At 38.8% G+C, this 27797-nt stretch overlaps 1 protein-coding gene across 1 annotated transcript in view; it reads left to right on the forward strand.

Moving 5' to 3' along the window:
* The window catches only part of ADGRV1 (adhesion G protein-coupled receptor V1), a 727941-nt gene that overhangs the window by 680754 nt on the left and 19390 nt on the right, over nt 1–27797 (forward strand). Inside the window, exons 88-89 of the mRNA XM_036763404.1 lie at nt 19954–20145; nt 23748–23925. Coding sequence (XP_036619299.1) covers nt 19954–20145; nt 23748–23925 — 370 coding nt within the window. The remainder of the gene's footprint in view (nt 1–19953; nt 20146–23747; nt 23926–27797) is intronic.

Here is a 27797-nt window from a genome sequence, read left to right on the forward strand (position 1 = left end):
ACTCAGCAGACCTGGAACTTGTTAATTGACAAAGCTTTGAATGAGCTTCTCCTAACCAATCTAACATTTTCATTAATCTTTTCTCATGTTGTTCCAACATCTTTCCAAAGAAAATGAGGTCATCTGCATATACCAACACTTCCAAGTAGTTCATATCTCCAATCACTTTCTCTGTAATTCTTTGAAAAATGGCACATGCCCCCAAGGTTACTTGGAATAGTCTGTAGTGTTAGAATCCTGCTGGGCATATGAAGGTTGTCTTCCTCTGCCAAAAGTGGATGATAGTAGCCACTGCAAATAAGAACCACTGACTAACTCATAAGTAGTTCAAGGCTTCTTAATTTCATGGCAGAGTGTCCTAATGACCTTAGTTCTCTTATTCAAAGTCTGTTCCACACACATCCAAATATCAGATTTTTTTCTCTGCCACAGTCGTGAGAAGTGCACGGGGAATGTGTGCTTTTGACGATACTGCTGTCAAACTTCCTTCAAGAGGATTCTGGAGACCTGAGTTTTAATCTCACCTCAGATACTCACTAGCTGGATGGCCTTGGACAAGTCACTTAAACTATCCAAAAAGTAGGGATAAGAATGATAGCACCTACTCTGGAATTGTAGCACTCTGATTTCAAGTCACACACCAGATCACATATTAGTTCATCAGACTCCTCTATTTCTCTGCTTCAGTCACCTCTTCCATCTGCAGTGTCTCTGTAGCATATCCTGTCCAGGACTTAGAGAGTTCTTCACCAGATGGATTTGAGAACTCTTCTGAGAAGGATTGGAACTTGCCACAGTAAAACCCTTGCTCTGGCTTGTGTTGAGTTTGCTCTCTAACTCCAGATGTCAACTGTCATACATATGTTTCACAAAGTCTTTTGACATTCTCTCCTTTTGCAAGAGAATCTTGTTTCACTTCTAGATTTCTTTTGGCGAGAGGCACTGGTGACTGGTTTCTAGGTTTTCTTATCTCTTTAGGGAAGGTAGGAGCTGGTACCTATTCTGTGCTTTGAGTGAGGCTAAGGATTCAATAAAGTGGAAAGAGAAGGAAAGAGCTAAGGCAGAGTCAACTTGACTGGAAAGAATAGGTGAAAGGAAGCAATACCCCTTTGTCCATACCCTCTTGATTATTCCAGCTAGAAGTGATCCAGATTTCCCAAATGTTTTTCTATAGAAAACTCACCTTATTTTGAGTCTTTTATATACATGTCTTACATCTCACACTATACTATATAAACCCCTTAAGAGTTGGTACTATGTTATCCATATCTATGTATGTATATCTTCTTATCTACTTAAGTACCTGAGGGTACTTATTATGTGCCTTGCACATAATAAGAATTTAGTAAAAATTTGTTGAATGAATTGATGAATTATTTTAATGAGAGAAAGAAAACATCTAGACAAAAGTATCTTAGACAGAGTTAGATGACGTATCCATCATCTGTTTATTTTCCTTCTTTCCATAAGGAATAGTGGGAAGGAAGAAACTCCTGTCCATTAACTTTTTTGTAGAGAACCAAGCCTAATGCCTTACAGATAAGTACTTAATACTTACTATAAAGTAATGAAGGCAAGTAATAATTTTTGTAGGAGCTTTCTAAGAAATGATAGGATAAAAGTTTTATTGAATTAAAACAGCATTCTAGATACACCAAATTGGATGGATAATATTCCAAATATTGGAATACTTAGATACATAGAAAACATGACTAGAAAAACTCTAGGGAAACAAGTTATTACCCACTCAATATTCTTGCTCATGAAAATCTATCCATTAAGTTATAAAAATAAGTTCTACTATGAAAACCATCTTTTGAAAATTCATCATTATATTTGCAAAACATCACTAAGCTTTTAAATATTTAACATTTCTATTAACTCAAACATTTATGATAGCAAAATAAGTTATTTTATACAATAGAAAAACCATGTATACTACAGAAGTCCTTATTTCACTAATGAAAAATCCAAGAAACGATTAGACACTTGATCTCTGAAGCAGCTATGGCATAGTAGAAAGAGCAGTGGCCTTGGATTTGGAGTCTGGGTCCAGACCCTTGGACCGTGGGTTTAAGTCCTGATTTTTGACATTCGTGATCTATGTGACATTGGGCAAAGTCACTTGACCTTCCTAAGCCTCATCTTTTAAAAATACTCATAATGATACTTAGGGAAGCTAGGTGGTGAATTGCAAAGAGCTCTGGGTCTGGAGTCAGGAAGGCTCATCTTCCTGCGTTCAAATTTGGCCCCATTCAATAAAGGACCCCATCTTAGCATAAATGATGCTGTTTTAGGTGTTACTGTCAGAGAGTTCAACAAAGCACAAAATAATAAGTCTAATCAAATTTCATATTCATGTTATTGCTGTTTAGGAGTTAATGCATCTTGCAAAAGTGGCTAAAATGAGATCATTCTGAATTAAGTTTTCTTTATTCAAATTCACATTAACCACAACATAGTGAACTTTTTCACAAAGGTTTTTCTGGCTTTTTGGGTTTTTATTGTTTGTTTCATTTTATTGCTTGTAGTAACACTCCGATAGATTTTCAAAGCTGGGAGATAGATCCATGTTTCAGCTTGCTGGCTTAGGCAAGTGACATAGATAACCCATGGTCACCAAAAATTAACTATCATCAGAATGGCTCTTGGTGTTTATTTAGAGGACCTCAACTGACCTTTCTGGCTCATCGGAGAATGCAAAGCTTTCATGAATGAGTTTAGAATAGGACTCTCAGAGATAAATCATGGCAACAACCATGCTTGGGTGGCTATATTCATCACGTAGATTGCTTCAGAATTTCAGCCTGAAATTAGGGGAGCTTTGCTGCAGATTAGAAGAGCTCTTTAGAAGAATTGAGTGGATGGAGCATATGGAAGGATCTGTCCCCACCTTCCTCTCTAATTTAATATAGTTACCAACATGGCTGATCTTCTGTGAGTCAGAGAATTCCATAGGTTTGAGGCAGTATTCCTTAAGTGTATTGTATAATGTATGCATATAAACTGAACACACACATACACACTATAAATATAGAAGTGGTTTGTGAACCATTGTGAAACTGATTTTGAATCTCTGTCATGCTATTGAAACTTCTGTTCCCAAGGTCAAAATGACTTTTTAATCGAGTCCATTGACATTTTCTTCAGTCCTCAAAACTCACATTTTAAGTGCTTTAAGCACCTACCTTACAACAACCCTATGAAGTAGCTAAAAGATATATAATTAATCTCTATTTGAGGTATACATATATAGAATTATATATGTAATATTATATGTATATATGTGTGTTTGTATATATGTATATGTGTATATGTATATGTGTGTATATGTGTGTATGTATGTATGTGTGTATATATGTATGTATATATATATATATATATATATATATATATATATATATATATACACGTGTGTGTGTGTGTGTGTGTAATTATTTCCAGTCTGATGGATTGGTCAATAAATGAAGCAATATTCTTTTGACTCCAAATCCAATATTCTTTCTCTATTCCATCCTGCCCCATTCACCTTACATTTCTGCAGCATAACACTCGATGCCACTGGCCATCCCCTCCTTTCTGATAGTCTGTCTTTAGCCTTCTTGACACTGCATAATCTTTGTTTTCCTTCTGTCTGTCCCTTAATCGTTAAGTTTCATTACTTTCTCTGGAATTTTCATTAACTCTGGATAACTTGCATGGAAATAAATTAGCAATGGATGAGGATTAGGTCAGAGTCTAAGGCTTTTATTGACATAAAAAACAGATTTATTGAAGGAACAGATATACTGAAAATAGCACTTTGGGGTTAGAAAATGCACAATGACATACTTTGAGAAGCACATATAACAAACAGGAAGAAATACATATTTGTAGGTCCCATAAAATTAGTTCTGAATGAAGAGTTTATATGGTTCATTAACTATATCCCTGCTGTGGAAAGGGGGAAAGGGCAGCACCGTGCATTTAAAAAGTTAATTGATCATGACCAACTGAATACTACTGTTCTAGAAGTCCACTAGACCAGCAGCTTCCTTTTTTTCTGTTAGTGTTACAAATATTTTTGTTTAAAAATAAGCCCCTTCATCCCTTTCCTCTCACTTCTTCCCCAGCCAGAATCACAATATTATACATTTAGAGCTGGAAGGAACCTTAGAGACATCATCCAATCCCCTTGTTTTTCAGATGACAAAAATGAATCCCAAAGAGCTTAAATGAGTTCCTACAGGTAGCAAGTAATGATTGGCAGGGCTGGAATTTGAACTGAGAACTTCTGACTCCAAATCGCCTGCTCATTTTGAAGAACAAAGAATTTAACTAGCCAGGTTGAAACAGTAGTACAAGGTTAAGATGCCAGCACCATTCCTTGGTCCTTCACGAAAACAGCTCATGGGAAAGGCTATGGACCAAGTGAAAGGCCAGTCGAGATGATGAAGTCCTGCTTTAAACTCTCACAGAAACTCTATGGTAGCTAGTGGGTGAAGCTGGTAGAGCACCAGGAGCCTGGAATCAGGAAGACTCTTCAAATCTGGCCTCAGACACTTGCTAGCTGTGTGTCCCTGGGCAAGTCAGTCACTTTACCCTGTTTGTCTCAGTTTCCTCATTTGTCAAATCAGCTGGAGAAGGAAATGGAAAACCATTCCGGTATTTCTGCCAAAAAAAAGCCTCAGAAGGGGTCTTGAAGAGTCAAACACAGCTGAACAACAACAAAATCACATCCCTTTAAATTTCTTCAAGCCAGTATACATATACAACAAATTAGTTCCCATATTATGAAAACCAGTAACTTCCCAGGACCTTAATGTGGAACCATGATCTAAATGGTATTTGAACATTTTCTATTCAGGTGTTCAGGGAACACTGACAGGAAAAATGAGCAGGTGAGCGATAGAACCAATTTTAGAGACTTAACAGCTGTGAGGGTCTTGTTTCCTGATATTCAGCTTTAGCTATAACACAAGGATTTTGTTTGTCTTCTCCTAGGATAGAGTACATGCAGAGAAACCATGTAAAAAGGCCACAGGCCACGTCTTTCAATTAAATGTGTTAAAATATCTACACTCAATCAATCCTAGAAAATCTAATGTAGTCAGGATGCCAAGAATGGTCAGGAACTAAGTGACAACTGTCTGAGTAACACTTACATTTAAATTATGGACTTGAAAAAAGTTCTCTAATTCAGGCTTGTAATGATTTTGTGACATCACTCTTGGTTTAAATATCTCAGGTTTAATTATACTTTTAATTATCTCTTGGGTATCTTGCTGCACAGAAAGCAGTTTTATCACAATGAACCTGATTCTCTGTTTTAAGAGGTCTCCCTTGCCAAGAGATTGTCTAAAATTGTTGTTCAATCGTGTCTGATTCTTCATGACCCCATCTGGGGTTTTCTTGGCAAAGATACTAGAGTGGTTTGCTATTTATTTCTCCAGTCCATTTTATAGCTGAAGAAACTGAGGCAAACAGAGTGAAGTGACTTTCCTAGGGTCACACAGCAGGATTAGAATGCAGGTCTTCCTGATTCCAATCCCAGTGCTCTAGCCACTACACCACCTAGCTTCCCCATTGTCTCAAATACAGAAGTAGAAAAGAACTATGGCAGATATATCGAGGTAGGAAAACAAAAAGTTGCCCATTTATTCACTTGTAGCATTTGAGAGATCAAATGAATGGTCTGAAACCCATGTCTTCTGTGTATGATAAATCAAAGGTAGAAGGCATTTGTCTTGCCAGTGGCTGATAAATTATTAATGTGGAAGACCTTGGGGCAAGACAAATATGGAGACAAATAAATCCAATGTAATGGAGACCGCCTGAAAGAACAGGGAGGGGTCCAGAAACTGGTGGTCCTGATGAAGGCAATAAACTGGCTTTGTCTGAAAAATATGGAAGGAGAAAAGGTCATGGAATTCCCAAGTTCAGGATCTTGGACATGATGTGATTCAGTGAGACAGTGACATGGCTGTGCCAATGTGGGGCTAAAGCTAAGTGCAGAAAATGTTCATTAAAGTTGAAGTGGTTGAGAAATTGTGTGGTCGGGGGTCATCAACATTAATGTTAAAATCTCTGAGGATACTGCCAGGGGAATGATGGTGAAGAGGAAAATGGAGATCTAGGTGCTAAAATCCTTAAAAAAAAAACAAAACCTGAATCAGCAGATTACCACAACAAGGAAGGAAGGTCAGAAAGCAATGGCATGGATTTAAAAGAAAGATTATTGCAGTATGAAAGTACAGAAAAGGCCTGGAAGCCAGAGTAGGGATCAAGGCTGATACTTTCCCTAAGCCTTGTGAATCTAGGGAAATGGCTTCTAATGCAGAAAGCTACAAGGTATGTGAGGCCTACAGGGGGAAGCCGGGTTTCACTTGAAATGAGAAATGGAAGTTGTAGTAGTTGAAAAATCCAGAATGTTAAGAAGTAGAAGGAACTGTTGTAAAGATCATAGTACCATAGTTTGGGCTAAATATGGGTGAAGTGGATTTGGCCGAGAGAGGAAAAGGATTAATGAGGAGGTAACATGGACATGAAAGTCACCATGACAAAGCAGAGTCAGGAAGAACCAGCTTGAAGCCCAGTCTCTGACACATACTGGATTTATCATCCTAAACAAGTCACTTAACTTCTCAGTGCCCTAGGCACCTCTCTGAGATTATTAGCAGTGAAAGGTTGCCTGTCTTATTGTTAGAGGGAGTTTCTTTAAATGGAGCTCTCTTCATTTGTGAGAATAAAGGGACAGATAAAAAAATGAGCAGGAGGAGGAGTCCAGGAGATGGGTCATGAAGCTTACAGTTAAGGCAGGGGGACTTGGAAAGGTACTGACAAAATCATCACAAAAATTTATTTTTAAAATATTTAAAATTAAGCAGAGAATTATCTAATATCCCATATGAGTTTTTTCTTTTTATGTTCTTTTATCCATGTTTATGAATGAATAAGGATTTATTAAGCACTTAGTATGTGTCAGGCATTGTGATAGTATCACAGCCCTGTTAGTTCTAGAATTCTCTCCTCCTAGATCTATGTAGGAACCTAAGTTCACCTGGTCAGCCTCCAAACCCACCTAAGCCACCTGGGACATTCCTGCATCTTCAAGGGATCCGTGTCCCATGGATCTGGAGGTGGAAGGGACTTCAGAGGCCATCTAGTTTACGCTTATTTTATAAATGAGGAAACTGAGACCTAGAGAAGGAACAGCATCAAAGGCCACATAGCTAGAAAGTGGCCAAGAAAGGGTAGCTTGGTTTTAAACAAATATGTATTTATTTATAATCTCTAAAGCCAGCAAGTTTTTATTAAGAAAAGACCAATTGATAATCTTTTTTAGTGTTTAGTTACTAACATAGTAATGAAATTCTTTATTTGTATCCAAAGAAAATTTGACACTCCATTTATGATTCCAGAAACCTGACAGAGAGGCAATTACTCAATATGAATGAAATACACATTTTTGGATATGGTCAATGTGGGAATTTGTTTTGTTTCTGTAACACATGTACTAAGGCCTTACTCTCTCAAGGCCACACCTGTTGCATCTTTCCCCCTCCCAACTCAGGTTTTTGGGTGCTCTGAGAGTGCTAGGGTGTCTCTTTCCTCTGTTATCAGTATAAATCCCTCCTGACTATGTTCCTTGCCCCATGCTCCATCCATTTAACCACAAAACATCAGGTAGCTCTTACAAAACAACATTTGCTTCAAAGATATAGCCAGAACAAAGTTCAAATATTTCCCCCAACACCTTGGAGTAGAAATTAAGTTTATAGCTCAGTTCCTCCATAGCATTAGTACCACCAAGTTTACTTCCAAAGGTGGCATTGATATTAGAAGAGTCCTTCCACTGGGCTGGGGTCCAGAAGGTCATCCTGAAGAGTCACTCCTTGCTCCTTATTCCCTGGGCATCAGTGTTGCTACATTGGCTGCATTACAATACAGCCTTCATTCCAACTCCCAGATTCCTATGGCTTATTCTTCTGGTCTTTGAAACTCCCAAGATCAAAGACTCAGCTCCCAGCACCAGAAGGTATAGGTAAAGCAATCCCACCTCTCCCCAGGACATGAATGCAGCAAAAAGACTGCCAGAGAGGATGGAAACTTTTTCAAAGACACTAACAGTTCTGGCTGCACAGCTGATGGAAAAGGTCTCCTCCCAACTACGTGGTAGGCCAACCTGAAACCAGTTACAGAATTTCCTTGCATGTTCTAGTCATCACAATACTCCCAGAAGTAGCTCCCTGGTGCCCTCCATGTGGAGATGTCATCATAGCAAGTTGATGGGATTGGCACATGCATTATATTTGACTATGCAAATTTGCTACAAGAGGTTTTTATTTTTCCTCTTAAATAAGTGGGGGGGGGGGAATAAGTATTCATTATTTGAAAAAAAGAAAATAAAATGGAAAGTAAATTTTAGAAATAAAACTTTTTTAAATGCTGTTTTCTACTTTAAACACCATCTTTAAATAGAAAATTTTATAAAGGTTTTAAAACAGTTAAAGTAGTTTCATCAAAGGCAGTACCTGTTTGCTACTGGGTAGGCACCATTCTTTGTGGCAAATAACCTCAGCAGTCTGCTTTCTGGTTATTCTTTAGGGCACAATTTGGATTTATTGTAGCCTTCAGAGGAGGAGAGAGGGCACACTTCTATTTAGCATAGTTTTCCCACAGATTGGGTCATATATTTTAATATATTTTGCGCAATTTACTCTGAATATTGAATAACTATTCAATCACAATATTAACACTGATTTACATGACACTTGTTCATAGCTAATAGTAATACATTCTCTTCTGCTCTTGTTTAACACCACCACAACCTTTTTCGGCAGCTTGTGATTTGTAGGCCCTTCCATCTTCAGTGCATACATTGCCTGCCCTTGGCTTTGTGAGAGTCACTACTACTTCCAGGCTTGTGCTGAGAAACTTGACAGAAGCAGAGAGAACAGTATGTTTCCTCATACACTGTGGAAGGCAGGCACAGTCAGTCCTATGAGGAGAGTAAAAGGAATTGGGTTTTTGTATCTTGAAGATGAGAAATCTGAGAAATAACCCAATAATGGTCCTGAAGTATGGGACCCTCAAAAAGAGGAAAACAGGCTTAAATTGAGAGGAGTACCTATATACATACATATATGTATATACGTATATATATATATATATGTGTGTATATATATGGGAGAATTTCATGACTCTTAAAAAATGGTTTAAAAAAGCTATCAAGAGATAGTCTTTTCACTAACTTTTTCTAAAGAAATCAACCTTGTACCATTTCTAGTGTATATAATATTTAAAAACTCAAACATACATCTGTCAAAACCCAAACCTATGAAAAGACTGCAAACATCCCGTATGGTTTAGATTAAAAATGTCTTGAAGCTGGCCTGGGCTTTACAATAGCCTCCTAATTGGTCACCTGTTTCTATTCTGTCTTTTTCCAATCTGTCCCCTATACAGTTACCAAAAACATCTTCCAAAGCACGGGTCTGCGCGTTCCACTTCCCCTGTGCAGGTATTAATGCCTCTGGGATAAAATGCAAACTCTTTAATTTACCATTTAGAGCCCTTCATAATCTGTCTCCAGCCTCTCCTTCTAGGACATGTTTCATTCATACTCCTCCTCATCAAGCTTGCTACAGTTCAGTCAAACTGACTGACTTGCTGTTCTCTGAACTTGGCATTCCATATTCCACCTATGTGACTTTGTACATGCCTGAAGTATACTCCATCTTACAATCTTTCATTTCCTTCATATCCCAGCTTAGAGGCCACCTGCCTCCTGTGGGGAAACCTTTCCTGATCCCCCTGGCTCTTAATAATCTCTTACTACTCTCCCTTCTCAAATGGATTTCCCTGTGTATATATCTCCCTGAAGGCAAGGACTCTTTCTGGTTGTTTTGGGTGTGTGTATCCCTGGCACATAGCATAATGCTTTAGACAAACTAAATGCTCAATAAATGTGTATTTGATTGAATTAAACCATGTCAACCAGGGCCCCTAGCTCCAAGTATAGGCTTCCTTCAATCTAGTGAAGTTGTGTGACACTGTCATTTTTTTTAAAAGGGAGGGAAGGGAATTTGAGGAATAACATAAAAGGTTATTAGATATTTCCCTGCTCATCTCCAGGCAATTCATTTTTATTATATGTCTAGTAACTAAAGACATTTTTAGGACTTACTATTGATCAGACTCATTCCTTTTACTTTCTTCATTTTTAAACGTATGGACTTTAGATTGTGGTTTTTGTATAACACTATCTCCGAATGGTAAAGTCAGAAAAGATTCTCTAGTGACCAACCTTTTTATTTTACAGATGAAGAAATTTAGGCACAAGAGAGTAAAATGACTGGTCTAAGATCATCTGACAAGTAAACGAGAGACTAGAAAAAGAAATTGAGTCTTCTGACTGTGATTCAGTGTTCTTTCTATCATAACAGCATCTTTGAATATAAAGAATCAGAAAACCAAGTCATATTTAAAAAAAAAAACAACACTCCAGATCATTAAAGTTAGTGAAATGCTAATTAAGGCTATTCTGAGGTTGTACCTCACACCCATCAGATTGACAAAGTTAACAAAAAAGGATAATGACAACTGTTGGAGGGGCTGTGGAAAAATTGGAATGTTAACGCACAGTTGACTGCTCTGTGAATTAACCCAGCCATTCTGGAAAGCCATCTGGAACTATGGCCCCAAAGTCACTAAACTGTGTATACCCTTTGATCTAGCAATGCCTTTACTAGGCCTATATTCCAAAGAGATCAGGAAAAGAGGAAAAGAACCATTATGTATTTAAATATTTATAGTGGCTCTTTTTGTGTTTTGCAAAGAACCAGAAATTACCAAGATAATCATCCATTGGGGAACGACTGAATCAATCAAACAAATAGTAAATAAATCTGTTGTTGTTCAATCCTGTTGAACTCTTTGTGATCCCATTTGGGGTTTTCTTTCTTTCAGTTACTAAATGTCTGAGGCTGCATTTGAACTCAGGTCTTCCTGACACCGGGCCTGGTGCTCTATCCACTATACTACTCACCTGCCCCAAAATAAATCTATAGTGGAGTATTATTGTGCTATAAGAAATGATGAAGGGGAAATGATAAAGGAAATGGTTTCAGAGAAACCTAAGAAAACTTGTATAAACTGATGCAGGGAGTGAGCAGGACCAGAACAATGTATATAATATAATAACCGTAACATTGTAAAGACAAACAGCTTTGAAAGACTTGAGAATTCTAATCAATGCATTAACCAACCATTGTTTCAAAAGACCAAAGAGCAAAAGCATTCTAGCCACCTCCTGAGAGAGAGAGGAGCGATCTAGGGTGCAGGCTGATGTATATGTGTTTTAGGGCATGGACAGTGTGGGAATTTATTCTGCGTAACTACGCATATTTGTTACAAAGGTTTTAGTTTTTATTTTTGCTCTTTCAAGGGAAGTCAATAGGTAGGGTGGGAGGGGAACAGGGAAGAGAGAAAACAGATTTTATGTTCATTGAAAAAAAATTTTATTTAGTTTTTTAAATGAGAAAAATATCAATTAGTTTAAATTAGATACAGTTGTATATCTGCTTATTACAAACCTAAGATCCTGCACATATGAAATAGGAGAAACCACAGAAGGAGCCTTAGAGTCTCTCATTGGCACGAAATCCACTTGTACTTGCTGCTCAAAGTCAGTGTCCATCCGAAATAATATTTCAGTAGCCCAGCAGCAATGGAAAGCTGTAGGGAACAAGAAGACAGAAAGGGAACTGGCAGCCAGCCACTAAAGACTCCCCAGGGGAGTCCATCAGGGAGAGAGCAAAAGCAGAAAACTGCAGAATCCATTAACTGAGAAGCAGCCCCAAGAAGGAGCGCCAGCAGCAGCACGTAAACCTGCGCACTCTGCCAAAGAAACCAGAAGCCACCGAGAGAAGTCACCTGAATGCTAAGCAGAAGGAATCTAAAAGCAGCCCTGGGTCAGTGCTGCTGACATAGTGGGGACAGAAGACCAGCCACCAAGAGCACCACTGTGTGGACTGTGCTCCGAACAGTGGATGTTTCTGCATCTGTAACTTATAAAAGAAAAAGATGAAACTAAAAGGAAACAAACAAAAACTTCGTCAGTTACAAACATATTTAAGTTCAGGAGACTCCAAAACCCCCAGTTTAGATCCTGGTTACTTCAGGGATCCTGTCTCTCATCACATACTGCTACAGCAATGAAAACCAGAAGTATCTTTGGGGGAAGACCCTAAATCCAAAATTCCAGAGCTGAAGAACACATCTTTTCTTTTATTCTGAGAACTTTAGTTTTTACATCACATTCATTTCCAAAGTTATCTCTCTCCTCTCCCATTCCCTCCCTAGTGAACCATCCCTTAAAACAAAGATTTAAAAGTAAAGAGAAAAAAAAATCACTTCTGCAAAACCAGCCAACATATCAACTCTAACGGTATCTGCAATATCCTATGCCCATAGTCCTCCGCCTTTAAAAGGCAAAGTACATTTCCTCATTTCTTCTTCTCTGGGTCATTATGATGACCAAGGATTCCATTTCAGTTTTTTTGTTTTTTGTTTTGTTATCTTCATTGTGAATGTTGCTTTCTTAGGTCCAATTTCATTCAGCATCAGTTCAGTCTTTCCATTTTTCTTTGAATTTTGCATATCCGTTATTTCTTAGGGCACAATAATATTTTATGACATTCATGTATTTAAATGCATTTAAACATTTCCTAAGAACACATCCTTTCTTTTTAAGATCCCCACTTCTAGAAATTTCCCTTTGTTCTTGCAGAATTGGGTCACAGGGTTGTTCATCCTTTAATCAGGTTGCAAAGCTATTCTGTTTGATTCGCCCATCTGCTTTTATGATCCCTCTGCTTATTCCTTTTTTTTTGTCTGGTTCCATACATGCACAGATGCTTTGCTAATGTGTATGTAGTCTGTTTGGATGTGTTTTCTATAAAACCTTTGGGCAGATTTTTTTGAATGATACAATCCCATTGGGATCTATGGCAAGGGTGTTTTCTTAAAGTTAACTCACCATTAATCTTGTCCATGACCTCTGCTTGGTCGTTTGTATCTGTACAGTCCCATTTGGACTTTCTGTACAAAGTAAGCATAACCCCCTTTAAATCAAGAAGGCTGAAAAGTGTTGTGACAAGGACAGAGACTTAAGAGCCAGGAAATCTGCAGTTTCCACCTGCAATGGAGAGGATGTGACCTTTGGCAAGTGGCTTAGCTACTATGTGGCTTCCTTTTTTGTATCTGTGAAATGAAAACATTAGTGTTTGTCTCCTGCTTTGAGGAAATAGTGCAAAAATTAATGAGGTAACTTACAGATTCTCTCAGAACCTATATTATTCCCTGGAGGTGTTAGGCATTTAGGAAAGTGTACCTGATTCCTTTAGACTATAGCCTGGAGTTAGGAAGACCTGAGTTCAAATCCAGTCTCAGACACATATTAGATGTGTGACCCTGGGCAAGTCACTTATCCTCTGTTTGCCACATTTTCCTCATCTGTAAAATGAGGATAAGAGTAGTACATACCTCCCTGAGTTGTTGTGAGGATCAGATGAGATAATATTTGTAAAAAAGTGTTTCACATGGTACCTGGCACATAGTAGGCACTATATAAATGTTGATTATCATCATTCTTATTGTTATTATTATTCTGGCTTGATGTTTGCTCATTTCAGCTTTCACATATTTACATAAACAGTTAAAAAGAGGCCCCAGAGATCATCTAGTCCAACTCTTTTATTTTACAGATAAGGAAACTGAGGCCACAGTGATTGACTTGCCTACATTTCACACAAATACAAAAAGCTTTTTTTAAATAATAATAGTTTATAGGCAGGAATATACTGACAAATGTTTAACAACTGACTCTCCTCCCCCTCATCCCCCACCCCCCCAAAAATGTGCACAATACTTTGAGTTTAATCTTCATCATTAACATCTTCTCCATTACTTTCTTAAGTCTAGACAATTAGCAAAACAATAAATCAAGCGCTAACTCATAGTATTTGCCAATTTCCAAAGTGTAAATGCTTACTCTGAAAACTTAACAATTGGCTAAAAGGTAGGAGCTGTCTCCAGCACAACCCAGTCTGTAGAGCATTTTATAGGCTTCACTGTTAATCATATTATCTCATTTAACCCTCATAACAACCTCATGGTATAGTGGGAAAAGTTCTAGATCTGGAATCAAGATATTCATGGAGACATGAGTTCAAATTCTGACTCTATCCCTTGCTAACCCTGGACACTGGCCAATTCAGATCTGGATGGCAGGATGACTTCTGGTAGTTCCTTCGTACCTGGTGCTGAGCCACTGAAGCAGATCTGATCAAAATAGAAGGCTAGAGGAGAAATTCATTTCCCCTTCTTTATGTACAACTTATTCAGAGAAGCGGTCAATAGTTTGCACTACTGAGATTCTAGGATGTCTCTTGGCGTATGGGAAAGGAGCTGGCATAACAAAAGAGATCAGGTCTATTTGTAATGGAGACCTGAGCCGCCTCCCAGGTCAAAGTTCCAAACGGCCTCCTTCTTCCCCTTCTTTCTTCCCAGCCTGGAACCAGCAGCTGTTGTGTGTTTGGGGCAGAAGCATTCCTTTCCTTCTCTGCGGCAATGTGCACGTCCCCCCAGGCTTTTCATTGAGCTTTAGAACATTTGCTATATGTTTCTGTGATTCTAAGAAAAACAAGCTTGTAGCTCTGTCATGCAAGTCATTTGCAGCAGGCAGCCAGTCTCCTTTCTGAAGCACAAAAGACTAGACTTTAGAACCAAAAGAGAGGAAAAAAGAACGTGTGTTATTTTAACAGATAGTTCCTTAGAGACTGATTTTAAAGTCTTGGTTTCTGGTCCAGCTTTTACTCCATCATCCACTGTCCTTAGAGAATTGCTCAAAGAAATCAATGTCATCCCCATCATTTTTAAGGCTGACAGTCTCATTTCATTCCTGTCCTGTGTATTGTAGTTGCCAATAGAATTAGGTCATGTTCATGTGAAAATAATTAGTTGTACAATGAAAATTGTAGATTCCTTTCTACATACGGGGTTTTTTTAGAAGCTATGTGACTATTGTTGTTTACAATGTAATTTGCTTGTGAAAATAAAAATATTAACCCACGTAGTTGAGGATGTTTCATTTCATTTCTCCCAACAAACTGTCCAGTTTAGGGGAAAGAGAATCAATGTGATTAAGTACACTTTGGGATGGTAATAGTTATGGATTATTTTACTTTAAAACAGTATTACTTAAAAATAAATCATGTGCTTTTAAAATATCCTAATTAATTTTTATAGAAAAATAGCCCAGGGAATTTGTGTCTGTGTGGGGAATGGTGCCAAGTCTAATTTATAGTAGTTTTCTATAGATGTGTCTTTGTTTACATTCATATACACACATAGGTGTGTTTGTGTGTGTTTATACGTGCATTCATGCATGCATACGGAAACATCTGTTTATCTTGTAATTATTTCATTTTGTTTTTAGACTTGAATTTTAGTTTGTTTTTTTTTTATTAGCAATCATTTATTTTCTTTCTCACCTTCTCTCACCCATACTGATAAAAGAAAAACAAAAACAAAATCTTGGTAACAAATATACATGATCAAACAAAAGAAATTCCCACATTGATCGTATCCAAAAAATGTATGTCTCGTTTCTGCCTCTTGAGTCCTTTACCTTTTTGTCAGGAGGTAGCTAGAATTCTTCATCCTTGGTCCTCTGGAATTGTGGTTGGTCACTTCAGTAATCAGCTAAATCTTTCAAGGTTACTTGTCTTCATAGTATTATTGTTATTGAATAAATTATTTTCCTGGTTCTATTCACTTCACTCTGCCTCAGATCATATAAGTCTTCCCAGGTGTCTCTGAAACTGTCCCTTTCAACATTCCTTTGTAATAATATTCCTTTACCTTCATATACCATAATTTGATCAACTGTTTCCCAAGTGATAAGCATCCCCTTAGTTTCCAGGTTGTTGTTATAATAAAAAGAACCGTTTCAAATATTTTTGTTCACAGGGGTCCTTTTCCTCTTTCTTTTATTTCTTTGGGGTGTAGGCCTAGTTGTACTGTTCCTGGGTTGAAGGAGTAGTTGGTGACTCTGGGGGCACATTAAGATTCGCATGAGTTAGTAGTTTTGAAGCTTTGAATAGTTTCTTGTAGGCTATTTAGAGTTACAAATGTGAACCTATAAATGTACTGTATGTTATTGTTTCTAGTATCCTAGAAACAATGGGAGTAACGGGTAAATGCAAATTCCATTGAACTAGTCTTAATTCTGTTTGCTGAGGAGCTTCTGGGTTAATGCCTTACCTCAAGAGTGTTCCTTTCACTTAGGAAGCTGCGCAGTTTGGCTTTGGGGTTTTTTTAGGAATTAAGTATCTCAGCGACTAGGAAAATTCTGACTTCTTTCCAAAAATTAAGTAACAGGATTAATGGGTAGACAAAAGGCACAGTTTAAGACATTTTACTGGTGGAGCATAAAGGTCAAAATTAGCAAGCTATAAAGAGGCACCATTAGAAATATACAGTAAGTCCTTTGTAAAAATCATAAAAGACCATCAGTGTAGGCAATGAATCGAAAACAAATAAATTTTTTTTTTTGCTATCTGTGACGGAAAGAGGGTGATTTTCAAGAGCTTGACATAGTTGCAAAAAAATTTAAAGGGCCATCAGGTCAGTAAGAAACTATAAAATAGCTTTGTTGCTCTTATGTAACAAGAAACACAGTACAAGTTGGGTGTTAAGCAATCCACAGTATTCTACAGGCCAGTGATTTTATAATCTCAATAAATAATAATTCATATAGCACATTATAGCTTTCAGAGCACTTTTCATGTTGTGTCCCTTGATCCTCATAACAAACTCTATGAAGTTGAAAGACAGGTATTATGGTCCCTATTTTACAGAAAAGGAAACCAACTCAGACGAGTTAAGTGATACATAAATATGGCTAGAGGGATATTTTTTAACCAAACGAGATGTCAGTGACCACAAAAGATGAAAAAGAAAACTCTGATTACATAGAATTTCAAAAGCTTTTTCAACGGACAAAATCAGTGTAGTTTGAATAAGTCGAGAAGCTGTTGGTTGCAAGGAGGGGGCTTTTAGCAGAAAAGAGCTCTGAAAAGTATTCAAGATAATAAGGAATTGACATAAACATATAAGAATAAAAAATGTTCCCCAATAGGGAAGTGGTCAAAGGATATGAATAGGCAGGTCAAAGGTGATATTAGCCACCCACAACCATATGAAAGAATGTTTCAAATCACTGATGCGATCATTGAAAATTAAAACCACTCTGAGGTTTCACTCTAGACACATCAGATCAGGTCAGATTGGCAGAGATGGCCAGAAGACAAAAATGGTCAAGGCTGAAGGGGCCGTGGGAATATAGGAACACTTGATATACTGTTGGAGGAGCTCTAAATCGATATAACCATTCTGAAAAGCAATTTGGAAAAGTCACTAAGCTGTGCCATCCAGAAATGGATGAAGTATGTATCTCAAGAAAGACAGAGGGGAAAGGTTTCCTACACCTAAAAATATAGTAGCACTTTCTGTGGTAGCAAAGAAATGGAAGCGAAGTTTACGTTCCTCAGTTGGAGAAGGGCTGAACAAGGTATGGTAGGTGCATGTAGCACAGGGACTGGACCTGTGATTTCATTGCAGAGGGAATTCCTAGATGAGCAAATTTTACCAAGATAGGTTGGCATTTTATTGTCAAATAAAAAGATTAGACTTGCCTAAAAGAAGGAGAGATTAAATGACTTACATAGTTAATTTATGTCAGAGATGGCACGTGGACCTAGGGGTGATAGGACTAATATCTGCTACTATTTCCCTCTTCTTTTATTGCTAGTAAATGTTTAACAACCAGCTCTCCAGGGGGGAAAAGGTATGCATGGCACACTTTTAAGTTTAATCTGCATTATTAAACCAGTTTCTCCTTTATTTTCTTAATTCTAGACAATCAACAAAATAATAAACCAAGCTCTAATTTGTAGTCATTGCCAATTTCTGAGGTGTAAATGGTCACACTGAAAGTTTAACAATCTGAGAGCCTATACAGCTGGCTCCAGATCATCCCTGGACCCAACCCTCCTGCTTCCCTCCTGCCATAGATTGTTATTGCTCAGTCCTTCAGTTGTGTCCAGCTCTACGTGATCCCATGGACATCGTCTGTGGGGTTTTCTTGGCAAAGATACTAGAGTGGCTTGTCATTTCCTTCCCCATTTTACAGATGAGTAACCAAGGCAAATAAGGGTTAAGTGACTTGCCCAGGGTCACACAGCTAGTAAGTGTCTGGGGCTGGATTTGAATTCAGATCTTTCCTGACTTCAGGCCTGGTGCTCCATCCACTGCACCGCCTACTTGCCTCAGATTAGCTTTACCTAAAAGGAGACAAAGCTGTTCCTGGGATCTGATTAATTCCAGCTTCTCTGATGCAGCTTCCTGGTCATCAGAGGGGCATAAAAAGCCCTAGGCATGTGGAATCAGGGCCCCTCGGATTTGCTGTATTTCTGAATCACCTTCTTCTTCACCATATCCTGCCTTGATGACCAGGCGCATTTCCATAAGGAGTGGGGAAGAAGGGGGAACCACATCCAGTGCCTTGGTGTATGTGTTAGGGCAAACTAAAGCTCCTTTTGTTTACTCTTCAAGCGACTTTCAAGAACTTCATTTCATCCCAACATAAACCCTGAACTAAGAGACTACTGGCGTTACAGCCACCTTCAGTGAAGGCCAGCTTTCTTAGGTCAGCTAGGTGGCGCAGTTGCCTCAAGTCAAGAAGACTCATCTTCCCGAGTTCAAATCTAGCCTCAGATATTTACTAGCTGGTTGACCCTGGGTAAGTCACTTAACCCTGTTTGTCTCAGCTTTCTCATTAGTAAAAGGAAATGGCAAACCACTCCAGTATCTTTCCCAAAAACAAAACAATAGCCCAAATGGTTTCACAAAGAGTTGGACATGACTGAACAACAACAAAATGGAATATTATTATACCAAAGGAAAAGAATATGAAGAAGTCAAGGAAACTTAGACTTATATGAACTAATGTAGAACAAATTAACCAGGACCAAGAGAAAAATTTGCAAAAAGTGTCCGCAATAATGTAAAGAAAAGTAACCCTGACAGGCATCAGAACTCTCATCAATGCAGTGACCAATTGTGATTTCAGAATTGGTGGTGAAGTATGCCTCCCTCACTTTTCAGAGAGGCAAGACTCACTGATGTTTGTTTTTCTTAAACTTACCCTTTTTTGTTTCAAGGGAAAGTTCTATTGGAGGAAGGGGAAGAAGTTAGGCCATTTACCCAAGTCTCCTGAGCTCCTAAGAAGTGGAACCAAGACTAGAAACCAGACGTCCTCATGCCTTTCTCACTGTTTTTTCTATCACATCACACCAAGATAGGGAAAAAGCAAAACGTGAGAGAGTCTGATGAGAACATAATATGCAAGGGCAGGGCTGGGATGATTAATCATCAGCCTTTTATCATAAACACTCTAATTTGTACCAAGGTAGAATGACTACAGTGTGTAAGATTCACACAATGGAAAAAGATAGCTTTTTTTTTTTCACAGCTGGGATGGAGATTTTTTGCAGAGGAAAAGTCCTGTTGCAGATGGGATATGGTACCTTCTGACTGCTGAGAAGTGTTATACGGATTAACTTGACTTTATTACACAGCTCTATGGAGTTAATTGGGAAATAATTTTCAGTGATTCAGCAGCTCTATACCAGATGACATTTGCTAAGTGTTGCTCTACATGCTTGAAATTTTACTATTAGAATGGTGGCTTGTTATTCTCCCAGCATGCCACAATCATATCACTATCTGTCTTAGGGAGACCATGGAGTGACTGCCCTCCCAAAATATAACCTCTTACAAAAGTGACATTTTAATCCAATCCAGCAAATTTTTCTTTGACCCTCTGGTATTTTTTTTCCTTCACAGGGCCTTTATGTCTTTGTGGTGTATTTCATTCTACACAACCAGATGTGCTGCCCAATGAAAGCCAGCTACACTGTAGAAATGAATGGGCACCCCGGGCCAGGTTCGGCTTTTTTCACAGCAGGCAGTGGCATGCCTCCTGCAGGGGGTGAGATCAGCAAGTCCACCCAGAATCTCATCAGTGCTATGGAAGAGGTACCTGTCATTCGTCTCCTTTTGTGAAGAAGGGAAGATAAGTCCCACCTCACAGAATTCCAGAATGTCAGAGTTAGAAGGGAGATTAGAGGTCATGAAAACTAACCCTCTCATTTTACAGTTTAATCAAATGAGGGCCAGAGAGATGGAGAGACTTGATTAAGATTGTACAGCTCCTGGTAGGGCCAGGACAAGATGGGAGACCAGGTCTCCTGGTTCTCAGGCCAACTTTATTGTCACTATACCATATTATGTATCATCCTGACCAATGACCTCAGTCTTCTCCCTGTACTATGAGTTGTGGTAGCCATTACACTTGAAGAAAAATAAATTAGACATAGCTTGCTTTAGCATCTCACATCAGTTAGTCTTTGAGGATGAATTTACCCATAATTAGATCTTCTAACACTCTTGAAAACTGTTTCCAGAATGTTTCTTAGTCCAAAATATTTTTACCAAGCCCTTTTCCTCCAGATAATAGAGCTTGTCACCTTGAGCAATCATGAAAAGAAGTACAGTGATCCAGATACTTCTTTTAATCTAAATATCCAAAAATGTTTCAGAACAGAGGCTCAGAACTTTCACAAGGAGCGTGAATGGCATTAATGGAAATCCTAATCACAATTTGTTATATGAAATGTACATCTTCTTCACTTCTCTCTCCATTCTTCCCACATTTTACACACTTAGTCCCCTTTCTACCATTCCCTGGTTTTGAAATTCCTTGCCTAGAAGAAGCTAAATGGTGCACTGAGCCTCTAATCAGTAAAACCCCCATTCAAATCCAGCATCACACACTTACTAGCTTTGTGACCCCTGGGCAAGTCAGGTGTTGTCAGGATCAAATGAAATAATAATTGGAAAACACTTAACACAGTTCGTGACACATAGTAAGCACTATTTAAATATTAGCTATTATTTTTAGAAAGCTCAGATGAAGAGTCTGGGGAGCGTGTCATTAGTGAACACAGGGAAATTGGAGTACCAGTATCTTGTTCTTAATCTTTTATTCAATTTAATGCAGCAAAATTCAATAAGCAACAAATGCCAACAGCATGTAGAGACTGGAGCTAGGGTTTGTTTGGGGATATAAAGGTAAAAAATGACACAGTCCTTAGCCTCAAGGAACTTGCAATATGATAAGAAGGAGGACTAGAGGGAGACGGGCTAGACCTCGGATTTCATCAAAATAGAAAACCCCTGGGTGAGGAAGGTCGCTCTATCAATGCAGGTCAACCCCTTTTCTTCACCTTAAATTATTACAGAGTTGTCTTGAGCAATATTTCTCAAACTATGCTATAAGGAATACCCCAAGCAGTTTGTTTGTTTTTAGATAAATCTTATGTAGTTTGTTAATAGGCATTAAAATAATAATTTTAGGGTGCTCTACCAAATTTTTCTTTAAACTGAAGGGTTCTATCACCATGAAAAGGTTTGAGACCTGTTGGCCTGGAACTTTGAGAGGTTGTGACTTACCCAGAGTCATTGAGTCAGCAGATTTCAGAAGGAGAACTTGAACCCAGATCTTCCTAGCTTGGTCTGTATCTTCTGCTCCAAGCTGCCGCTCTCTTGAAGCATATGACATTCACAAATATGGGTGACTGAAATGGGTCAAAGCTTGAGGAAAACTATTCTAGGTTTTTCACATTACAGGTGACATTATCGGGAATAGGGATATTATTTTTAAAAAAAAAACACCAGAAGGGAAACTTTAAAAAAAAATTTTTCTGATTTTCCAAAAATATGTAGCATTTGTTTAGAGATCTTTGATGCCTCAGTTAAATTTATTTATGTTCTCTTTTCCTTTATTCCCCACTATCCTCAAAGTCTTCAGTTGGCCTTTACTCAAAACGTACCCTCTCAATAGTAGCTCCTGACCTGCAACCACTTAGACAATCTTCTCTTGGGAGACAACAGCTGTGAGAGCCCGCTGGCTGGGCACCAGTCACTCCTTAAAACCATCTTGTTGTGGTGGTGTTGGAAAGCATATCCCTAAAGGATATTCTCTGATCTGAGGAGCACCAGATTTGAACTGGCTTTGATCCAGCACATCTTACCAAAGGGTGTTGTCAGAGGCCATTGGAAGCTGTGGATTTCCTTGCGGAGCGGGGGGCAGGGGGTAGAGGGGTGAGAGAGGTGAAGAGAATGGTGGAAGGAGCATTTCAATTTAGAGGAAGGTGAGGGAATTACTATCATTTGGGTCACAAAGCATGGAAGAACGGAGGACACTATTTAAACTGAATTAAGTCAAGTCAGAAAGTGTGAATGCTGACTGTCCTCCAAGCACTGTGTGGTGGAATGTGCAGGCTGCCAGGCAGAGTCTTGGCAGGTCTTTACTTTATGATAGAATTTACTCCTCACAGATGTTCCCAAAGTAAAATTAAAGATGGGAAAATAGATGAGTATTTAACCTATATTTACCCCCACCAAACACCAAAGAAATACAAAGAGCTGTCCACATCGGATTACTGTGTAAAAGTACCAAATTAGATAGCCTAAATAAGCAGTAACATTTGTCAGGGAGCTAGAAAAGAGAAGCTGACATTTACAGAGTGCTTCCTATGTGCCAGGGACTGTGCTAGGTAAGCACTTTACAATTATTACCTCATTTGGTCTGCACAACAACCCTGGGAGGTCGGTGCTCCTATCATCCCCATTTTACAGATGAGGAAACCGAGGCAAACAGAGGTTAGTGACTTGCCCAGGGTCACACAGCTGGTAAGTGTCTGAGGTCAGATTAATTGCAGAATTGGAAGATACCTTAGACATCATCCAGTCCAGTATTATCAGTGCTTCTGCACAGGCTGTCCCACTTGCTGGGTATGTGGCCTTCATCTCCCCATTTTAGAGTCCCTTGGTGCCCTTTCAAGGCTCAGTTCAAATGCCACACGAAGTCTTTCCTAATTCCCCTCATTTGCTAGTGCCCTGCCCTAGTAGATTAATTAAAAATTTATTTTTATTTTTTGTACTTCTGTGTGCACACATTTCCTCTGAGAGCCTGGACTCTTGTTTTTTTCTTCATATCCCCCAGTTCATGGCATAGTTGCCTGGCAAATAGTGGGTGCTTAATAAAAGCTTGCTGAATGATTGATTAAGCTGCTAATCAAAGCAAGAATCCCACCTACAACATCCTTGACAAGCAGCCATCCGGCTTCCACTTAAAGGCCCCCTAGTCACAAAGAACTTGGGCTCCCCACAGACAGCCCCGTTCATCTTTCTACAATTGTAATCACTACCAACCTCTCACATTGAGCCAGAAGCCCACCTTCCTATTCTTTCTACCCATCTGTCCTGGTCCTGCCCTCCCAAGGTCAAGTTAAACAATCAAATGCCTCTTCCACAGGAGGGATGGAGTAAACAAGCTGCCTCTGACAGGAGACTTCAGGAGGGGATAGGTGAGCATGGAGGTTTTTTATCAAGGCCCTTAAAGTCACACACAGATCAGTGCTCCTGCTTCATTGCTGGCTTTCTTCAGTCTGAGTGATTCCTTGAGAAGCATTTTGATTGGCTCTCCTCTGGAATGCTGAGAAAGGACCGGCTCATGTAGAGTACTCATATAAAGTACTTTGCTACTTTATTCATATAGTTTTATTTTTTTCAAGGTGCCAGCTGACTGGGAGAGGGCATCCCTCCGGCAAGCAAGTCAAGCGAGCCCCGACTTTAAGCCGAGTCCTCAGAATGGCGCTTCATTCCCCGCTGCTGGAGGCTATGGTCAGGGGTCTCTGATAGCTGATGAAGAATCACAGGAGTTTGATGATCTGATTTTTGCTCTAAAAACAGGTAAGATTCGTGTTATTTGGCCTCTCTTCTAGAACCTATGCCCATTTCCATGATGAAGGATCAATTTTGGTTATGTCTACCACTACTTTGTTTCCTCTAGAAAATTTAAATCTTAGAAATAAATATTAAAGACTTAAAGCATAATTTATGGGTTTCTCTATTTACAAGAGCTTGATACAATATTACTCTAATCTCCCAATAAACCTATAGTATCATAGAACTGAGATGGATATAAGGCTCATAGCAGCATCTCTCTCTCTCTCTCTCTCTCTCTCTCTCTCTCTCTCTCTCTCTCTCTCTCTCTCTCCCTCCCTCTCCCCCCCCTTCCTCCCTCCCTCTCCCCCCTCCCTCCCTCTTCCCCTCTCCCCCTCCCCTCCTCCCCCCCTCTCCCTCTCTCTCCCTCTGTTTCCTAAAGAGTTCCATCTGAGGGAGTTTTATAAAGTCCCCAAATTACTGATAGGATCCCTCTGATCACAACAAACTATTTGGTCCCTTTATGCTTTTAAATTTTATTAATGATCCTCCCCACAAAAGAACTTCTGTTTACATGGATTATATCTATCATTGTTTACCATATTAGAAATTTAGTTTTTAGTGTTATTGTAAAAATAATTTTGACCTCAGAGACCCTTTGGAAGAGTCTTGGGGTACAGGGTACTCCCAAGGGGCCCCAATCCATATTTTGAAAACTGCGGGCCCACATTATATGGTGGCTACTGTATACTGGGTAAAAAATTGGAGAAAGTAAACTTTGGGTTCAGATAGACCTCCAGTGAATAGATCTCACGCTGTCTCTTTAATAATTAAAATAATATAGTTTGGGAGCTATGAAAGCCACTGGTGGATAATGGTACTAGGATGATGATACTGGGACTTCACTGGTAGTACAGTGCTGGTAGCTTTATGCCGGCCCCCATATGTTATGATCTTCTTCATGTTACATTTTTCAAACGGCTGGACATATCATATGATGTGGCATATCATATGACATGCAAAACTACCCACTGCCATGACTGAAGCTGCCCTTAAGCTGCCTTTGGGAGGAAATAGTGGGTGACCAGCATTCTTCTCAGTTTCTAAATTACTTCCCAGTAGTATGTTAGTTAATTTAACTTTTTTAGGACACTTAGTCAAGTATATAACTGACACCTTGAAGAAACATCCTTTCCAAACCCCTGAGCTGGGTGGGTATTCAGCCTCTGTCATCTGCTCCAGTCTTGTTATGTAAATGAAATGTACTTCTATACTGAATAACAAGACTGCTTTGTGTGTAGGTGTTTACCAGTGTGTGTATGTTTATGGTAGTAGGTTATTATTTTGCTAGTCACAAGACAAAGGACTGACAACTTCATCGTCAGAGGGTGGGCACTGGAGTGATCCCACCTCCCCTTGGAAGTGGCTCTGCTCCTGTGTGACCTTACCTGATCTGGTCGTTGCATGGATTCCTCCCCCCTTTTCACTACTCTGGGGCCTATGCCTTATAAGGTAATATCACTTCATAATAGTTCTTCAGTAATTAAATCCTTCTAGATGAGCTCCAAGGTTTGAATTCTGTTGTAACAAGAGTGGCTTTAGTAGGTTTCCCATGGATTTAGCCTCTCCCACAGGCATTTCATTCCAAGCCACACAAAGGCGCGAACCTTCCCTAACATAATATGGCTTCAGTTCCTCAAAATTTAAACCTGGTGATACTCAACTGTGACCTGGCTAATCTTATTTACTGTATGAGTAAATGAGGAAGGGGTGATTTCTCAAGTAATCGGGTTACCACTGATGTGCCCATTTAGGATTGCATTCAACAGCAAGAGGTAGCCAGGTAAAATTCGAGTATAGATGTTACACGCCCTTAATTGAATAGAATAACCATCCTTGTATTTGGTAATAACTGATACTGTTGAGTGATCTTCCAGGGTATGAATTAATGAAATAAATTACAATGTAATACATTTTAAAAAGTACGATAAAATGTGGTAAAAATTTTCATGAGGTAAAGTAGGTCACCTTTCCTTTAGTAAACAGAAGAGCGCAAACAGATAGATGCATAGATAGATAGACTAGATAGATAATAGACGCTCCTAATTACAAACATCGCCTGAGAATTCCATTGTTGTCCTAGATTAAAATTGTACTTTCTGGATTATGTTATTATTTCCAAGAATGACTGGACCAACACTAAAACTGATGCAGAAAAGTTAATAAGCCACAGTACTTTATTTGAGAGTGAGGAATTTCCCATTTTAGACTTAGCTGGCATGTTATATAATAGTACGCATTAGAATCATCTGTATTTGTCTCATTCTACTACCAGATTATAAAGGCAGATACTACATCTTAACTGAATTTTGAATCTCCCCCATTGGCTAACATTGTGTTTTGCATACAATAGTTTTTTTTTTAAACAAAGAGCATTTATTAAGCACTTACTATGTGCTAAATCCTGGATATACAAAAACAAGCAAGCAAGATAGGCCTATGTTCAAGGAGTTCACATTCTAAAGAGAGAAGACAGCATATAAAGAGGAACTGCCCAGAGGAGTGGGGTGGAGGCAGGGACAGGTACCATGGGAGGGTAAGCCCATTGACAAGGTGATAGAGAAGTCCAGAGAGTAGGTTTAGCAGGGAGTAAGGTGAGTGTGGCTGGGAAGCCTCATGAAATGGTGGTCTGGACTCAGCAATCAGGCGAGCAGACCTCAGGACAGAGTTACCTCCAGGATGAGAAGGAGGTGGAGAACTTCTAAGAGTGAGTGAACTAAAGGTTTGAAAGAAAAAGGGAAATTTAAAATGAAGGGGAAAGGAAGGGGTCAGGAAGTTATATCTTAGATAGGTTTTTAAAACTTGGAAGTAATTTTTAGAAAAGAAGTCATGGAATTTCATTTTCATATTCTATAAATAAAAAAATAAAGTTTTGGATAGTTATCTAATATATTTCTAGAACACACCTGTTTCACTTCAATTAGAGAGCTATGTTTTCACTAGGACATCTGTTTTGAGAAGCAAAAAAATTTTTAACATGTTTTTTTCTTTTAGTCTACTCAATAGCAAATAACCAGTTTAACTTATTTTTTGCACTTGCAGCACCTGATTCATGCCTCATTTATGGGCCTCTAAAACTTAACTATAGGTTTTTGGTAGGCCAGAATCCTCTCTAAATCACAGCTTATAAGCCCCTACCAATGAGTTTGCTTGAACTAGTTTGCCAGGGACACACAGTTCAAATGAAAGGCATTAAATGAAATAATATAATAACAACCCTGCCCCCCCCCCACACACACACACACTCAAAATTTTCACAAATATATCTATCTTTGGTGGGAAAAGTTGGAAGATATGCCAGCTTCCCACTGGGTGTCACATCTCTGCTCTCCCTGACAAGCCTTTCTGCCCTTCATTATTCTCCCTCAGTTGTTGATCACTGGCACCAACTAGTTGGGGGGGGGGGGGGGGAGGCGGTGTTGTTTTGTTTTTGCTAATTTGCATTATCCTTTTAGTCCTTAGAAGTAGAAGTTCTGGTTTACATAATAAAGATTGCTGTAAAAGCTTCAGAAATCCTTTTAGCCTTATTCAGGGCAAATAATTAATTAAAGAATTATTCTAAGAGAAACTACTAGGAAAAGTTAGTTGACTATTGATTCATGCTAAAATCCTGTTTAGTTTTTGGTATCACAATTATGTTGCTTTCCATAGTTTATTGTAGCTGCATCTTCTTCTATGAGTTTCATAATACAAAAAAAGGATTAGTCTTTCGTTGGAATAGGCTTATTTTAGTAGCAGTTGATGGCATTAATTACCTAATTATACCCTCTTGTTTAGATCATTTGTTTTTATTTATAATAGCTTTTGAAATTCTTCTCATGGTAGACTATTTCTCAGGC

The sequence above is a fragment of the Trichosurus vulpecula genome, chromosome 1, assembly GCF_011100635.1.
Source record: "Trichosurus vulpecula isolate mTriVul1 chromosome 1, mTriVul1.pri, whole genome shotgun sequence".
Classification (NCBI taxonomy): domain Eukaryota; kingdom Metazoa; phylum Chordata; class Mammalia; order Diprotodontia; family Phalangeridae; genus Trichosurus; species Trichosurus vulpecula.